The sequence below is a fragment of the Podarcis erhardii genome, assembly GCF_964252035.2.
Source record: "Podarcis erhardii genome assembly, chromosome: 2".
Taxonomy (NCBI): Eukaryota; Metazoa; Chordata; class Lepidosauria; order Squamata; family Lacertidae; genus Podarcis; species Podarcis erhardii.
The window spans coordinates 30,509,757-30,527,417 of record NC_138498.1 but is presented as its reverse complement, the minus strand read 5'-3'; the positions used below and the strand labels follow the sequence as shown (position 1 = coordinate 30,527,417).

General features: G+C 41.8%; 1 protein-coding gene across 1 annotated transcript in view; it reads left to right on the top strand.

The window, feature by feature from the left end:
- LOC309335093 (E3 ubiquitin-protein ligase RNF213-like) overlaps window positions 1-17,661 on the top strand; it is a 90,762-nt gene that overhangs the window by 13,633 nt on the left and 59,468 nt on the right. The window contains exons 8-17 of the mRNA XM_081850037.1: window positions 289-485; window positions 3,874-4,166; window positions 5,836-6,092; window positions 8,063-8,272; window positions 9,320-9,515; window positions 11,626-11,681; window positions 12,207-12,360; window positions 14,324-14,452; window positions 16,007-16,105; window positions 17,384-17,506. Coding sequence (XP_081706163.1) covers window positions 289-485; window positions 3,874-4,166; window positions 5,836-6,092; window positions 8,063-8,272; window positions 9,320-9,515; window positions 11,626-11,681; window positions 12,207-12,360; window positions 14,324-14,452; window positions 16,007-16,105; window positions 17,384-17,506 — 1,714 coding nt within the window. The remainder of the gene's footprint in view (window positions 1-288; window positions 486-3,873; window positions 4,167-5,835; window positions 6,093-8,062; window positions 8,273-9,319; window positions 9,516-11,625; window positions 11,682-12,206; window positions 12,361-14,323; window positions 14,453-16,006; window positions 16,106-17,383; window positions 17,507-17,661) is intronic.

The window sequence follows — 17,661 nt, the reverse complement described above, 5'->3', positions numbered from 1 at the left end:
AGAATACCATGTATAAATAGGGGCCAGTGTTTAGAATAGTATCGTTCAACATGGGGGGAAAGTGGTGAGTTGTGTGTGTGTGTGTGTCGTCTTAATTTAGTATGTATGCATATCTGATCTAGCAACACTGTTTATTCCAGGTCGTTATGTTTTAAGGCATATAACTATATATTAAATGGTAAATATTTGGAGACCTCTCCTTCCATAAAAGTTAGTTGAAAAAGTTTTGCCTATTGTCCTGCTTTACTGCTAAGATGTACATTTGTGTTTTGTTTTTTTAAATACTAGGGATCTTGGTGAGCATGGTCACCTAATGGAAGGCTGTGTCACTATTCATAAGGATAATATGGAGAAACCAATTCCCTATAAATACTATGTTGCACGTGGGAAGGACGGAGAGTGGGAATTCATTTACAAACCTTGTCATAAAGGAATAATTGTAAATCGTTTTTTGTTTATAAATCCAGCATTACTATATGGCCCAGGTAAGGAACTATCTCTGCCGTATGATTGTGGTTTTGATAATACCTTATAAACAGGGTGTGTGTAGTTCCCAAGAAAACAGAAACGGTATATAAAACCATTTATCCATGGAAGTTTCTGAAGTTCTGGAGCAAGTGCTAGACGTAGAACAGAGTCCAAGTAGCTAGAAGGAATGCATAGATGAGAGAAGGGCCAATATTGGAGGGCTGTTTGAACACTGCTTCATTTCTCAGGCCAGCATCGGGTCGCAAACCATCATTAAGAAGCCTAATAGAAGCTACTGGTTCTGACTGCTGTACTACTGCATTGCCCAGCCTGTAGCCCTCCAGATGCTTATTGGACTTACAGTTCCCATCAGTCCCACCAAGCATGGTCAGGGATGATAGGGGTTGTAACCCAAAGTATTCAGATGCTACTAGGTTGGGCTGCTGTAGTATGATCTAGCTTCCTGACTTGGCAGTGGACATTATTTCTCTCTGTGGGGGTAATGTTTCCTGCCAAACTGAGATATAAAGCTCCCCATTTGTTCGGGGCAGAACTTTCCAATGAATATGGCTATTAATTAAATGAACATGGAAGCAGTGGAATTCAGAAAGCACCTCTGTGGAAGTCAATGGAAATATGTATTTGTTAATGCTACTTAGCAGTTGCTGAAATCATTTGAGGGCAATGTCCTGGACATCAAATTTGTATTGAATTTCAAATGGTCTTTAGACCATTATAAAATAGCAAACAAACATTCCTACTTACGGAATATTTAGGGAGAAGAAAGCAATTATAATTGGGCTAGCTATTAGGATTACGCAGTAATGAAAGGGGACTTTATATATGCTTGGTACATACATTGCAAAAGTCTACAGCTTCATAATTTGGGTAATTGTTTCTCCATTACTTCAGTTATCAAGAAACCCCTTTTACTTTATTTAGTGTCTTTACATCATGATCCTATGTATGTTTACTCAGAAGTAAGCAATACAGAGCTTAATTGCGTTTAATTCCAAGGAACTGTGCATAGGATGCACAATTTTTCTTAAACTCCCCCAGTAGCGGTAGATGCAGTCTTCTTCCATGCTAAGTGGGAGACATGGGGGAAGACCAGGAATAGCTATTGCACAGAGACTTGGAAGAGCTAGCTAAATGAAAACCATGCATATTTTGTCACACAAAGTCTAATTTCTCTTCTGTAAACACATAGATGTTCAAATTATGATTGGATTAAGTGGAAATACATTTCCATCATCATAAAGGGCTGCAGTATTTGCAAGTATCCAGAGGTGGGGCTGCATTGCTGACCTAACTTCCCAACTCCCTCCATTGCTGCTGGTTATTGAAGGGGGGGGGGGAGCAAGGGAGCTCAGTGCAGGCACAATACAGAGCCATTCCACCACTTCACCACTGTGCAGATTCCCCCCTGCCCTTCCCCTCTCAATAATCCGTAGTGTTGTGTGGCATTGGGGGACCAGGTCAACGATACAGCCCCACCAGCCATTACTGCAAGGTATGTGAGCAAGGAGTAGACAAAGAATCTAATATCCATTCCTTCCACCAGAAGGTGCTTTATTCACTGCCTTCATGTTTTTTCTCTTGATGTGTGCATTGTGGTATGAATGTAGATGGCAATGGCAGGGTGGAAAAGAGAGAAACACTTGGTGTTAATGCAACCTACTTGCCTACCCATCCTGCAAACAATCGATGCAGCACTTGTTTACCTTCTGTGATTCTGCCAGTTAACTGAAAGTGGAACACTTGAGGCTTTCCCTCCAAAGGCTCTGCTTTGCAGGCAGAACAATTTGCAAAGTGTTAACTGTGGCTAGCAGACTAGTGCCAGCAGGAGGGAGAGTGGAAGTGAAGCACACAATGGGGACTCGATATGTCTTGATGTCCAAATATCACAGGAGAGGATGGAGGATGGCAAATGTACATTGATACATAAAGGGAGAGGAAGGTACCCAGTCCTCCTGCTGCTCCTTCCTTTGTCCTAACATACAGGAGTAATTATTAGTATTATTTATTTATACCTCACCCATCTGGCTGGATTTCCCCAGCCACTCTGGGTGGCTTCTAACAGAATATTAAAAACACGATAAAACATCAAACATTAAAAACTTCCCTAAACAGGACTGCCTTCAGATGTCTTCTAAAAGTATGATAGTTGTTTATTTCCTTGACATCTGATGGGAGGGCGTTCCACAGGGCAGGTGCCACTAATAAGAAGGCCCTTTGCTTGGTTCCCTGTAACCTCGCAGTGAGGGAACCACCAGAAGGCCCTCGGAGCTGGACCTCAGTGTGTGGGCTGAACGATGGGGGTGGAGACAGTTCTTCAGGTATACTGGGCCAAGCTGTTTAGGGCTTTAAAGGTCAGAACCAACACTTTGAATTGTGCTCAGAAACGTACTGAGAGCCAATGTAGGTCTTTCAGGACCGGTTTTATATTGTCTCGGTGGCCACTCCTAGTCACCAGTCTAGCTGCCGCATTCTGGATTTATTGTAGTTTCCGGGTCTCCTCTAAAGGTAGCCTCATGTAGAACACATTGCAGTAGTCCAAGCGGGAGATAACTAGAGCATGCACCACTCTAGTGAAACAGTCTGTGGGCAGGTAGGGTCTCAACCTGCGTACCAGATGGAGCTGGTAGATAGCTGTCCTGGACACAGAATTGACCTGCACTTCCATGAGCAGCTGTGAGTCCAAAATGACTCCCAGGCTGTGCACCTGCTCCTTCAGGGGCACAGTTGCCCCATTCAGGACCAGGGAGTCCCCCACACCTGCCTGCTGCCGTCCCCCAAAAACAGTACTTCTGTCATGTCAGGATTCAACCTTAATTTGTTAGCTGTCATCCATCCTCCGCTGCCTCCGGACACTCACACAGGACATTCACCGCCTTCACTGGTTCTGATTTAAAAGAGAGGTAGAGCTGGGTGGTAGCCACATACTGATGAACACCCAACCCAAACCCCCTGATAATCTCTCCCAGCAGCTTCATGTAGATGTTAAAAAAGCATGGGGGAGGGGACGGAACCCTGAGGCACCCCACAAATGAGAGCCCAGGGGTCTGAACACTCATCCCTTAACACTACTTTCTGAACACGGCCCAGGAGGAAGGAGTGGAACCACTGTATAACAGTGCACACAGGTCCCTCCCAGGAGGGAAACAACATCTATTTTTCTTCAAGAGTTTGCCCATGGCAGAAAGGAGCTGTGTGGTTTTTCTCTTCCATGTTGGGGTTTTGCAGGAGACACCAGCAATTAGTGAAAGAGATTTCCATATGTACAAGGGGAGGGAAGAGGGTATTTGCCAGAGGGATGGCACTTTTTTGCTATGGGCCTATAGGCGCATGTATTTATTGAAACCTGATCTTGTGTTAATGAAACCTAAAATATTTTTTTAACAGATTGGCATCAGTATGACGATATAGTATGTGTTAAACCATCTGACACTTTCTGGAATACTATTAAGAACAACATTCCTGGGCTTAAAAATCCAGAGAAAGAGGTTGTGAAAGGAAAACAAATAGCAGCAAAGGTGATGCTAGAAAGTCTCTTCAGTATATTGAACACTTGGTCTCCGCTCAATGTCAGCAGCTTCATCTATCAGTTCGATCAGTTTTTTTGGGTGAATTGGAAACCAATGGTATATGAGGACAAGCCAAAGGAATGGACTGATTTACATTTTGGAGAAAAAGAGGTATTGTAAATCAAAGTTGCAATTACCTAGAACAAGGTTTTCTACATTCTGAGGCACCACGTGTTTAAATGAAATTGCAGGCTTTTTCAGTAGTGTTTCAAATATATGCAAGCACCCTGTTCAGCCGCTGCCTCACCCTGTTCTGCCACTTTTTGTGACTTTTTGGGTCACTTCTGCGTTCGGCGCAATGCGTGTATACACAGTTGCACACACTGAACACATTAATACAAAGTTGCCTGTAATAAATCTGATGGATCTATAACATTTTGTGCTGCCTTTGCAGAGCTAGAGGGACAATACTCTTAGGTAGCTGCTGACCCAGCCCCGGACTAATTGCTGCTGCCTTCACTTGGAATGCACTGGCAGAGAAGGTACTCAGTGGCATTGTGGCACCTAGGGCATGCAAGCACGCATGTGTGTGCCATCAATAGAACCCACCTCACTAGTTCAGCCCGTGGTGCCAATGCCCCTGGGTGCATGGGATGCACAGGATTCATGAAGCCTGCACGCCAGCTCAGCTAGTGCCAAGCTGGACCATGCTGCACCCCTGCCTGCCTGCCTGCCTACCTGATGCAGCCCTTGGTAGGCAACCCCCCCCCCCCCAACGCTGGGCCATTCAGCAAGGGAGCTGGGGAGGCAGCAGCAGGGGCAGGCTGAGTGAGAGGGCTCAGAGACCCCCACCAGCAGGCATGGCAGGACGGGGATCCCTGCATGGGGGCACCTGGCTCATACTCCCTAAAAAGCATGGGCCTGGAGCTATGGCCCCTCCATATACCCCCACGCTACACCTCTAGGTACACTGCTGGCTCTGTTCTTTTTCAGCTGGCATATATATGCTGGGCACTGAGGAGGTTCCTTGGTACTAAGCATAAAGAATGGACACATCACATCTGTAAATGTCACTGTTTTCTGTATAGAGGAGAATAATTACTTTGGAATGTGCTATTGGACATAGTATTTTCATTGATGCTGGCCATAAGCCATAGTTAGTCAAATCATGCGTGGTAGTGTAGGGAGTATAAGTATTCCTCATTTTGCTCCTCCTTTTCTAGAGTGGGGAAACAAGTCAGCCACTCCATTGTTTAGCTTTGTGGCAAATCGGTTCAGTTGTGTGAAGCAAATCATGAATGCTGGTTCACATGTAATACCAATACTCGATGGTTTGTTTACCCAACTCTAGAGAGGGACAAAGTGGGAACTTCTTGAGCTGCATGAACCAACTTGTGCACAGGTTTGCTTGCTTGCTTGCTTGCTTGCTTGCTTGCTTATTTATTTATTTGCTAGCCTTTTATAAACTGCATAATATTTTAAAATATCTCTTGGGTGGTATATGTTTTAATGATCTTTAATATTGTACAACAATGAAACAGTAGTGTAAAAACTTCCAAAATGCATATAAAAAAATAAAACTGGAATTCATCTAGTTCAGGTGCATAAAACTGGTTCCAGACTTATGGGTCATGGAAAGCCTGGGCAGATAAGTCCTTTAAAGACATTGGAAGCAACTAATGGTTTCTGTTTTATGTATGGCATTAGCCCTGATTTGTGGCCAGAATTCTGTGCCAATCTAACCGTTTAATGATAATCTGAATAAGCATTTCAGATTAAGTAATTGTCTTCTAAAGAAAATAGGTGGAGTTGGTTTTATTACTTTCACCCTTTTCTCTAGATCAAGCAGTTAATTCTCAGTTATTTAAGAGAAACAGCCCATCCCCTCCTTAATCAGAACAATGCAAGCTGTCCATCTTGGGACAAGGCGAAGAAAAATAAGCTGGGCCTGGCAGTGATCACTCTTGTACTAGGAGAATATTATAGACTTCCAACATCAAAAGAAGACCTGGTGCAGTTATGTAGCCTTCTTTGTTTGGAGAAACCACCAGCAGATGAAGCTAAATCTTTCAAAGAACTGTTTCCACATGAGCTACGGTATGTAATTTTGGATTTGAAAATTCGGGTTTAGTGTTAATTAAATGACTAGTGTTTCAAGTTTGTGACATTGTTTTAGCAGTTCACTGATATGCAAAAATTCCACAGGCTCATAATTCTATACTTCAGGAGGAATTAAGTGTCATTTAATTGTGATTTTTCTGTCAGCACAAGCATTTTTGATTGACAAATAAAAAAATCCTTGGGAGAGCCAGTGTGGTGTAGTGGTTAAGAGCGGTAGATTCGTAATCTGGGGAACCGGGTTCACATCTCCGCTCCTCCACCTGCAGCTGCTGGGTGACCTTGGGCTAGTCACACTTCTCTGAAGTCAGCCTCACTCACCTCACAGAGTGTTTGTTGTGGGGGAGGAAGGGAAAGGAGATTGTTAGCTGCTTTGAGACTCCTTCGGGTAGTGATAAAGTGGGATATCAAATCCAAACTCCTCCTCCTCCTCCTCCTCTTCTTCTAAGAGGGGAGAAATTTCCGTTGTGCTAGTAGGAGCTATATCTCCATAAAGATGCACTTGTTGAATTTTTTGCCTCCTAGAGCAGGGTATGTCATTTTGGGGGGTGAAATTTAACTCTTGCAAACTTCTTCAGTGAGCAGTCTTTAACAGGGGTCAGCAAACTTTTTCAGCAGGGGGCTGGTCCACTGTCCCTCAGACCTTGTGGGGGGCCGGACTATATTTTTTTTGTGGGAAATATGAACAAATTCCTATGCCCCACAAATAACCCAGAGATGCATTTTAAATAAAAGGACACATTCTACTCATGTAAAAACACGCGGATTCCCGGACTGTCTGCGGGCCAGATTTAGAAGGCAATTGGGCCGGATCTGGCCCCCGGGCCTTAGATTGCCTACCCATGCTTTAAAATATGTTTTTTGGTGTGAGGAATTCAACTGAGCTATTTTTGTGATGGGACACCATTTAGCTTGGTAAGTATATTAGATGAAGAAAGACATAAACTGCTTTTGGAAAACCAAAGAATTTTAGTTTTGCTTTCTGAAAACGTCACATAAATATATAATATATAATCTCCTGCCAATCTAGCAGTTCGAAAGCACATAAAAGTGCAAGTAGATAAATAGGTATCTCTCTGACGGGAAGGTAAACGGTGTTTCCGTGCGCTGCTCTGGTTCGCCAGAAGCGGCTTAGTCATGCTGGCCACATGACCCGGAAGCTGTACGCCGGCTCCCTCGGCCAGTAAAGCGAGATGAGCGCCACTACCCCAGAGACGGCCACGCCTGGACCTAATGGTCAGGGGTCCTTTACTATAATATATAATACTTGACAATCAATTCTAATGATTTCTGTGCAGTTTTACTCATACTATACTATATTAAAATAGCTTTTGAATTCTGAACTTTTTAGTACTCCTCGTTTTGTAATTTGAAAATTGAAATATTCAGCATGCCGTACTCCTAGAGAAAAAGTAGTAACTTTATGAGACACAACAGAAAAATATAATTTGACTCGTTTTTTTGTGTGCAATTTTAAAGATAGCTGGCTTGGTTCCTGGCTTGGTTCTGCCACTGGCAGAAGTGGAAGAGATGATTTTGCTGATTCCCCTTGCATGTTTCCTTCCTGAAAAATCTGCCTTGGAGATTGGCAAAAAAGTATCCCAGCCTTTTTCTACTGGGGACCTCCATTGCATTGGATTTGTTGCAGTTGCAAAAGAGACACTTTCAATCCAAGCCCATTGTTCTGGCCTTAACAGCTCCTGTGCCTCATTCAGAATGCAGCAGAAATACAACAAAACCAGAAATTAATTTGGGGCGACTATGTTATTACCTTTTTGTTGCAATGGTCTATGCATTTCTATATCAGAAATGCAGAAGTATTGTAGAGAGCACCCTATGCAGAGAACCACAAAGCCTTTGGTTTCAGGCACAAGTACTTTTAATGCAGGTTTTGTTTATTTAGAAAAAATCCTTTACTGGTAGGCGTTAGTTTCTTATTTCTCTTTCAGTGTGGAACAATATTTGAAGAGGTTTTGCAATCATTGTATCGAAGAAAAAATTAATGAGTGGCTGTGGACAATCCCAGCTTTTCATCTATTTACTGCTTCTGTTGATCTTGAGCATGTTCCTGTGAATACTCTGCTTGACTCTGAAGAGAAGTGTGCAGGGCTGGAAGGTCTTGTATTTGTTGAATGCAGGAATAAACAGGAACATAAAAAGTAAGTTTTTAATGTATTTGTTACTTTATTTCATTCTGAAATTATCAGTAGTCACATTCACTTACTGCACTGAAAAGTGGCATGATTTGAACAAGCCTCCTGTAGCCTCCTTCACTACCTTCTTTAGAGGATTTCCAAAGCTTTTCTTATGGCAAGAAGTAGAATGGGAATGTTTCTTACAATAAAGGAAACCATCTAAGATCAGGATTTTCTTGTCTTGGTAGACTTGTGGTCAACGTGGCACCCACAGGTGCCAGTGTACCCACCAGTCCCTGACGCAATTATGTGTGGCACATACAAAAGGCCCTTCAAAAATCCGTGGTACATGAGAGACTGGTTGCTATTCCTATTCTGTTCCTCTTCTACATTGTGCAATTGAGGTATCTCTCCTTATTCATCCACCCTCTCAAAAAATACATCGGGGTGGTGACCTACTGGGTATGTTAAGAAAAGGTGGCCTCTTAACCAGGTCCTGAGCTGTATCTTAAACATTAGTACCAAAATATTGAGCTTGGCCTGATAGCAGATTGGATGCCAGTGCAGATCCCATAAGTAAGGTATATTATATGCTGGCAGCATTTTGTCTTCACAAGTTTATCTACCTGCTGTGTTCTCCACCAGTTGTAGCTTCTGGGCCAATTCCAAGGGTAACCCACTTGGAGCACATTGTAGTTGTCCAATCTTGGGTTCCAAAAACATAGGCAATTGTGGTCAAGCTATGTCCTGCTTCAAAGGATAAGGATGCCAGCAGCCAGTACCCACTTGCAGAATAGTCCAGAGAGCTGTCAGATCACAGAAGAGAAACCAAGCCCAATCACAGGCCAAGGTCACATAGGGAAGTCAGATTCTCAGCAAGGAACCATAACTAGTCAAGACGCTGGAGGACAGAAGCTGTTCAAGCAACTTTCCTAAGGGATTGAAGGTTTTTATCCTGGTTTCAGCCACCTTCTTTTTCATTTTGATCTTCTTGATCATGCAAAAACCTATATTGAAAAAACTCTATATATTGAATATATTTTCTTCTCTCTCTTTTTTTCTTTTTGGTAGACACTTGCTTACACTAATGAAAAATAAGAAACATTTGATGAACGGAGATAGAGCACTGTTCAGGTCATGGTTCACCCTGCTGCCTCTGGGGGACTTGGTTGAATTTATCTCCGAGTTTTCTGCTTATCCGTTAGATTGTCTTCTAGGAACCTTTCATCGACTGAAGAATTCGCAAATCACTTACCATAATTTTGAGGTTTGTTGTTTAATTCTGGTTCATTTATAGAAGATCACACCAGCACAAGTTATAATACCTCAGCTCCCCACAGAAACCCTTCAATCAATCAGATCTCATTATTTTTAAAATAAAGAGCATTGGTCTTTATCCTGATAGTTTGAATGAGAAGCCATAGAAATATTATGCATGAAAGGGACATTGAGGTCTCTTGATTAAAACAGCCTTAAGTGTGAGAGCATATTTTATGGGGAATGAACCTTTGTTATAGTCTATACATAGTGTTCCATAAAATATATAGTTGTACCTTGGTTTTTGAACAGCTTAGTGCTCGAACGTTTTGGCTCCCGAACGCCGCAAACCCAGAAGTGAATGTTCCGGTTTGTGAAATATTTTTGGAAGCCGAACGTCCGACGGGGCTTCTGCAGCTTCCGATTGGCTGTAGGAGCTTCCTTCAGCCAATAAGAAGCCTTGCTTTGGTTTCCAAACCTTTTGAAAGTCAAATGGACTTCTGGAATGGATTCCAAGGTATGACTGTATAGATATTCCATGGATTCCCTAATCAGAACTGTATAGGATTAGTATTGACTGATCTATAATCTAATCATGGTTACTCTGTCAGGACTGTGTCATGGGAATGCCCTACTCCAGCCTTTTCTTCTCTTTCATTAATCATACCTAGGGCTGTTTGGTGCAGCAATCTTAAAATTTAACACTGATTTATTTATTTTTTAAGAAAGAACACCTAACACTTAATAACTCAAACCATATAGATTCCAAACCTGACAAACCCTAACCATGGTTATTGTTAAGATACACCTACAAAAAGTTCAAAACCAAATTATTATTATTGTTTATTAAATTTGTATGCTGCCCTATACCCCCAGGTCTCAGGGAGGTTACAACATAAAATCACAATATAAAAACACAAATGGTCTTTTTTAATAACTCCAAACCACATTGCCAAATTCATTTGGCAAATAAATAAATCTAATAAGTTATACTGATTTTAATGCATCAATAAGTTACTGAGGCTGAAATCCTGTACTTCTGGAGTGAGGAAGCTTTTCAGCCTGAGAGCCTAATTCCCACATAGACAACCTTCCAGAGACCACAGGCCAGTGGTGGGCGGCACCAGAGGAAAAAGTTGGTAAAACAACAGATACCGTATAAGTAACTTCTGAACAGTAAGGTACATTCTAGCCATTCAAATGCCAGTTTTCTGTACCCATCCATTCATCCTCCCAACTAGGCAAACGAGGCTAAATTATCACAGTTCAAGGAAGCATTACAGCCAGGGGAAAGCACGTGAGGAGGGGATAGAGCAAGGTGAGATGAGGGGCGTGGCTTGGAGAGAGTTCCAAGGGCCTGAGGTTCCGTATTCCTACTACAGTGGAATCTTGGTTTTCGAACGTAATCAGTTCCGGAAGACCATTTGACTTCCGAAAACTGAAAGTGGAAACTTCAGTTAAATAGGGAAACTCAAAACGGAAGCTGTGTCTGAAAAATGTTAAAAAACCGGAGCATTTACCTCCAGGTTTTCGGTGTTGGGGAGCCGAAACGTATAATAACAGAGGCGTTCAAGAAACGAGGTTTGACTGTATACATACTTAACCAGAGAGAAAGTCTTATCTAAATCCATGGGACTTGGTCTTTAGTAATGTGTATATCAATCCACTGTTAATATGTGACTAAAAGTATTTGTGGAACTAGTTCCCAAGTGGTTGAAGGGGAAATTCTTGAGGATGCTGAGTATGCTTTTGGATGGTAACAGCTTGGTGTGTTTGGAGTGAGACTGCTCCGGAGTTGGCCAGCTGGAGACAACTCCACAATTCATGGCTGCCATTGCATAAATACCTCTTGGATCTCTGTGCCTATTATAGAACTGTTTACCATTAGTTCCACCTCTCATTAGCTGCCCTGCTTTCTGCCCCACCAGACCCAATGAGCAGTGGCCACCGTTGAGCCAAAGCCCTAACCTAAATAAGAGCTTTGAAGCAGTAGAGATTAGTAAGCAAAGAACGTAGCCAGATAGATCAATTTCATTGTTGCATGATTTGAAGGTGTTTTGTACAGCGTTCTAGTAAGAAATGATTCTGGTTCTCTGGCTTATTTTTTATCGCTTTCATAGGAAATAGAAAAGCTTCTGGAGATGGTGATAAATATCCTCCGTAATACACAGAATTGGTAAGTAAAAGTTGTACATACCTTCCTTAAACATGCTTATCTGGAAAAGGTCCTCAAAGCACAAAACGGAGTCTGAGAATATAGGTTGCAATACAGTTATAGAAGGATTACAAAACATTTAACTGTCTCTAAAGAATCATTTTAATAGTTATGTCCTTACAGTTATTACCTCAGTTTTCATAGAGTGCTCTCTGCCTTTAGAATCTAATTAGATGTGTTAATTCACTTAAGTACAGTACAGGTTTTCCTCAGCTCTGCTTTACTAGTTCTTTAATTGTGAATGATCTCAATTTGTCAGTTTCTTTGCTAGTTTTATCCTTGCTCTTGTTATCAAATTATGAAATGTGTTTCTCCTTCTGCCAGTAATCTAGTATCTTTTCACCCCGCCACATATGCATATAATCTGCACGCAGGGCTGCACAGTTTCAATAATTATTCACATTCCATAGAATCTCAGAGGTAAAGTCTGCATTAGAGAAGCAATGCTTTCTGCACCCACAGTAATTAAAGTATTTCACAATTTAGCATGCTGCAGCAGGACTCTTGGAACTCGTATATGACAGTCTGTGTAAGACTTCATCAGATGATATGCAGCAAAGTTAAAATAGTAATGCGATACAATATACCAGCTTCATCTGCTGCGATTTTTTCAAGGATTCTTGGACTTGCACCTTCAGAGGTGAGAATTTCTATATGATTTTGCACATTTTTTGTGTATCTGCATATTTTTCTTTGTTCTCCTGAACCAAGTCACCAGGCCATCTGGAAGAGATTCTGTAAGGAAGCTCAAAAGGAAGGGGAAAATAGGCTAAGTTTGGTCCCCCTATGTCTGATTGCCTTACTTTACTGTTGCCCAGTAGGTTTAGGAAAAAATGTAAAGTCTTCACACAATGTATTATTTATAAATGTATACGCCACATTTCTACAGAATTACACAAAGGTGGCTTAAGCAAAATTGACACAGTACAAAATAAGCTACCTAAAACAAAGAGAAAATGCAAACTAAAAACAATAAAAATTAAGGAGCAAAACCAGCAGAAACTAGAAACAATCAATCACCATTTTAAAAGCAGGTCACAGAGTAGAAGATTAGGAGTCACAACACTGCAATCTCTTCCCCTTCTACAGTGTTTTTTTGTTTTTGTTTTTTTTTTGCCAGCATTAACCAGAGTTCCTTCTTAACTGATATTGACATGAAATTCCTTACAAGATATGATGGGCATGAGCTTAGGTGACTTAAAAAAAGAAAAAGACTCTAGATCTGTCAATGTCTGTTACAAAGATCCCAAATGGAACCTCTCTATTCAGAGAGACATGATACCTCTGACTGCCAAATGCTAGGGATTGAAATGAGATGGCCTTAGCTTCATGCCTTTTGAGTTATAGAGGTGCATGGTTGGCTGGTATTGGAAAAAGAATGCTGGACCAGATGGTGTCAGTGAAGATGCTAAGTGGACCTCACTTGGGATGGCCACCTCTTTTTCTTTTGTAATGAACTGTTTTTAATGAACTGCAAATGGACAAACTGTGGTTAGTGTTTACTACGGTTTATTGAAAAAGCAAACTTTAAGTAATAATTAATGATCCTGACTTGTTTCAATAAATACTAATTGACGCTAACTATAGTTCATGATTTAGTAATAACAACAAGCTGCAGTTAACTGGAAATGGATACAGTGGAGGAGCACAAAAGCCCAAACTTGAGTATGTAATGTTAACTGGTTTAAACATCTGCTTAAATTGCATTGGCTAAAGAAGATTCTCTTTACTCTGATATCTTACAACTTCTAAATGTATTTGTATTAATAGTTCTAAAATCTAGTTTAGAATAGATCCTTAAAAATTTTTTTTTTTTAAATTACTGGCAGGTAAAGGTATTTTGTGGGACGCGGGTGGCACTGTGGTCTAAACCACTGAGCCTAGGGCTTGCTGATTGGAAGGTCAGCGGTTCAAATCCCCGCGATGGGGTGAGCTCCCGTTGCTCGGTCCCTGCTCCTGCCAACCTAGCAGTTCGAAAGCACTTCAAAGTGCAAGTAGATAAATAGGTACTGCTCCGGCAGGAAGGGAAACGGTGTTTCTGTGCCCTGCTCTGGTTTCACCAGAAGCGACTTAGTCATGCTGGCCACATGACCCAGAATAACTGTCTGCAGACAAACATCAGCTCCCTCGGCCAGTAAAGCGAGATGAGTGCCACAACCCCAGAGTTGTTCGTGACTGGACTTAACTGTCAGGGGTCCTTTACCTTTTTTTAAAAAAGGTGCTTAATTCTAACCAAAATCTGGAATGGATATTTGTATATGCGAAATACCACCCAGTGCCCAATAATATGGGAGATGCATAAAGTAGAATGAAAAGTTGACATCTTTCTCCAGTATCAGTACTATCTCTCACTATTTAGGTTGTGTATTGCTTTCTTTTTTAATATATAGAATATTCTGTATTGTCTTAACCTCTTTATTATACCAGAATGTGCCTACTGGATTATACTTGAAGGAGGGAGCAGTAAATGCTGGGGTGGGGAGAGAGAGAGAGGAATGGAATCGATAGGAGAACTGTGTGATAAAAACCAAAATGTAAAAATCTCAATAGTGGTAGGTTGCTTTTGTATTCAGCAGTTTGTAACTTTCCCTTTTGCATAATAGGTTTCAGAAATATTCCAAAGGCTCTGTGAAGATACCAGGACCTGGTTTCGTCAAGTTTTGACAAAACCTTTGCTAGAAAGTTGTTCATATTCCTCTTCAGTTACATTCACATTTTCGGCAGAACTTGAGGTTTGTATTTTGCAACTACAGCTATCCAAATCTTTGTCAGTACGCAGTGTTTTTTTCCTTTTAACTCAATGAGTTTTTTTTAGCAGCTGCCCTTACTTCCTTCTCATACCTATGTGCTCCTTCTGACATGTTAAGAAATGTCAGAGAGTTTATTGTTTGATAGCTTAAGATCTGTGGTTTCTGTCACACCATAGATACAAGGTTTACCCATCCAAAGTTGGTTCCAGAGAGCCCACCCTAGAGTCACTGTTGCTCAGATGCAAATCATCAAAGCCATGCAGAGAGAGAGAGAGAGATAGTGGAGTGCCACTCATTTCCAGACTGGGAATATATCCAAGTTAGTGTGGTGGCTCCTCTACATAGAGCAGGGGACTACCAAGCTTCTCCTTAGTCCAGCACTTGAACCCAGCAGTTGCATTGAGTTCTAAGAGAGAGATTCTGTGCTTCATAGTGACTGAGAACCCAGTGCTTTATTGGTGTGCAAAAATGACCAGTCATAGTTCCTAGCCTAATTATAAAAGTGGTGGGAGGAAGAAGAAGAAGAAGAGTTTGGATTTGATATGCCGCTTTATCACTACCCTAAGGAATCTCAAAGCGGCTAACATTCTCCTTTCCCTTCCTCCCCCACAACAAACACTCTGTGAGGTGAGTGGGGCTGAGAGACTTCAGAGAAGTGTGACTAGCCCAAGGTCACCCAGCAGCTGCATGTGGAGGAGCGGAGACGCGAACCCGGTTCACCAGATTATGAGTCCACCGCTCTTAACCACTACAGAAAGTTTGTGTGTAAGAGAGAGAAAGAAAGAGAGAGGTGGGATCTTAACGTATTCTCTCTTAGAGGTCACAGACTAGGAGTATATGCTCAGTAGGAGAAAGCATAGAGAAGTAGGCATGTTAGCTAAGGACTGGTGTACATGCCTGATTCCAGCTTTTTAAGAAGGCCTGAGTAGGTTTCCCCCAGAGGCTTGCCAAACACTGTGGGGCAAAGGTGGGACAGTTGTTTGCCAGTTTATTTGACAACAGCCCATTACAGTTCCATTTCTGCCAGGTAATCCCAGTTGCAAGTCAGTAAGCATCAAGGAGAGGTGTGGTCCTCCTTTTGCATGTAGTATTGAAATGGGCCTCTACCAGGTAAGCTGGCAGGTGAAGGAAGGTGAGGCTGGCATCTACAAGTCTGCCACTGCCATGATCCCATGAGGTAAGTTGGCAGCCCTAGTGGATCCTGCAGAGGCCTCACGAAATGCCCCCTCTCTTGTCAGATGCTGATGTCGCTGATGGGGATCTGGTCACTTATTTTTTGCCACTTTTTAAAAGTTCCTGTGAAGCATGCAACCTGTCTTCTGAAGATGCAGGCATTATCCCTGTCTTCTTCTTCATTCCATTTTTTGTATTTCTCACCTACTGGGAAAGGGTAGGGGATTGTTGTCGCATGTTGCTCTTTTCTTCTGCCAAGAAGAAAAGAGGGCCTTGGTCAGGGAGAACCAGGGGCCTATGAATACAACCCCCTTCTGCTCTTAATTTGGGTTAATTTAACTGAATAATCATTTTCTTTCTTAGGCTTGGGATCATTTTTTGAAAATAGACTTTGCCAATACAACTTTCACAGAAGAGTGGAAGAAAACTTTAATCACAGATATGGAAGGCAGAATCAAAAAGGTACTGAGATGAATGGATTATATTGTATCATATGAAATGGAAACTACTACATTCAATCTAAATCAGGGGTGGGAAACCTTTTCCCCATGGCTACTTTTCAGCAATGAGCAGTGCCAAATATGTGTGGCCAGAGTTGAAAGTGGGCATGGCCAGCCCCACAATATTACACACCACCTTTTCCTGATGGACTCTAGAGCCAGGTAGCCTGTGTAAAATTATGGCATATCAGCCTAGACAGGAAGTGTCTCAATTAAATTGCATGTCATTTCCTCCTTCTAGGCAGTCTTGTTTCAGGAGATGTCTGCTGTCACTCCATGTCACTTTCATATTGAGGAAAGATCCTTTTCCTTAACAGAGCTGGGAAGCTTGACCAGCAGGGACAAGCAGAGAGTAACTTAAGTTCAAGTTACAATCCCTTGCCGATCCTCATCTTTTGCTGATCCCCATCTTTTTTTTCTGGGTCAACACCTGGCCTTACAAAGGCAAATGGATAGGGAAAGGCAGTCTTATCAAGCCAACCAGTCCACAGCTCTGGCCCAGATCTCATTAATGAAAGCAGCCTTAGTGAAGAAGAGGCCTCTCCCATTCCTCCCAGTACCCCAGTTCTGCATATCAGGAGACCCCACCTTGGGTCATCAGAGAGAGATCTCCCTGCTCACAGAGACACTCCAGGCCCTTTACTCCCTTCCCCTATGAACCACTGATGCCAAATGCAATGTAGGGTAGCGGCAATGCAGTTCCTTATCAGATAATGACTCTGAGCCCAAGCAAGAGCAGCTGCTGTGGAAACAGAATTGTATGTCCCTTGATCTCTTTAGTCCCTGTCTCAGCTAAACTTACGTTCCACTCCTGGAGCAGCTACCTCTTAAAGTGCAACTATTCCTCCCATCCACCAAGGTGACACAAAAATCTGTTTTGTCATTACTTAAAAAGTCTCACCTTTTTGCAATGGACAGTGCCACTTATCAGTAACAAAAATCCTCCAGTTAAGCTAATCCACAGTACAGTACAGACTGCAGGATCATCAGGAAGTTTTTAAAGTTTGATGTTTTATTATGTTTTTATGTGTTGGAAGCTGCCCAGAGTGGCTGGGGCAACCCAGCCAGATGCACAGGGTTTAAATAATAAAATTATCATTAGTTACTATTACTAGAAAAATATATTTGCTTTGTTTTATTGTCCTAAATTACTTTACCTCCATGTTTTCCTTATCTGATAATCTCAAATAACTGGAACCAGGTAGAATGTTTTGTTTTTGTTTTTGCTCTTCCCTGATAGGAATCTGCTGTTAAACAGATTAAAGCCTACTGCTGTTGCCATGAGGAAATGGAACAATTTGACCCTATGATTAGCAAAGCTTTTGAAAACTGTGCCATAGACGCTATAAAATTAGCATACCAGGTACTATATCTAAAATCTTCTGAATCCTACACTTATTTTCCAAGTACTGTTACTTTGTTGAGATTATGCTACATGTGCCTGACTGTGGGAGTAAGCAATACTGTAATGGGTTTGTGATTCAATGCCACAGGTAAATCCAGCTTGACTTCCTGGAT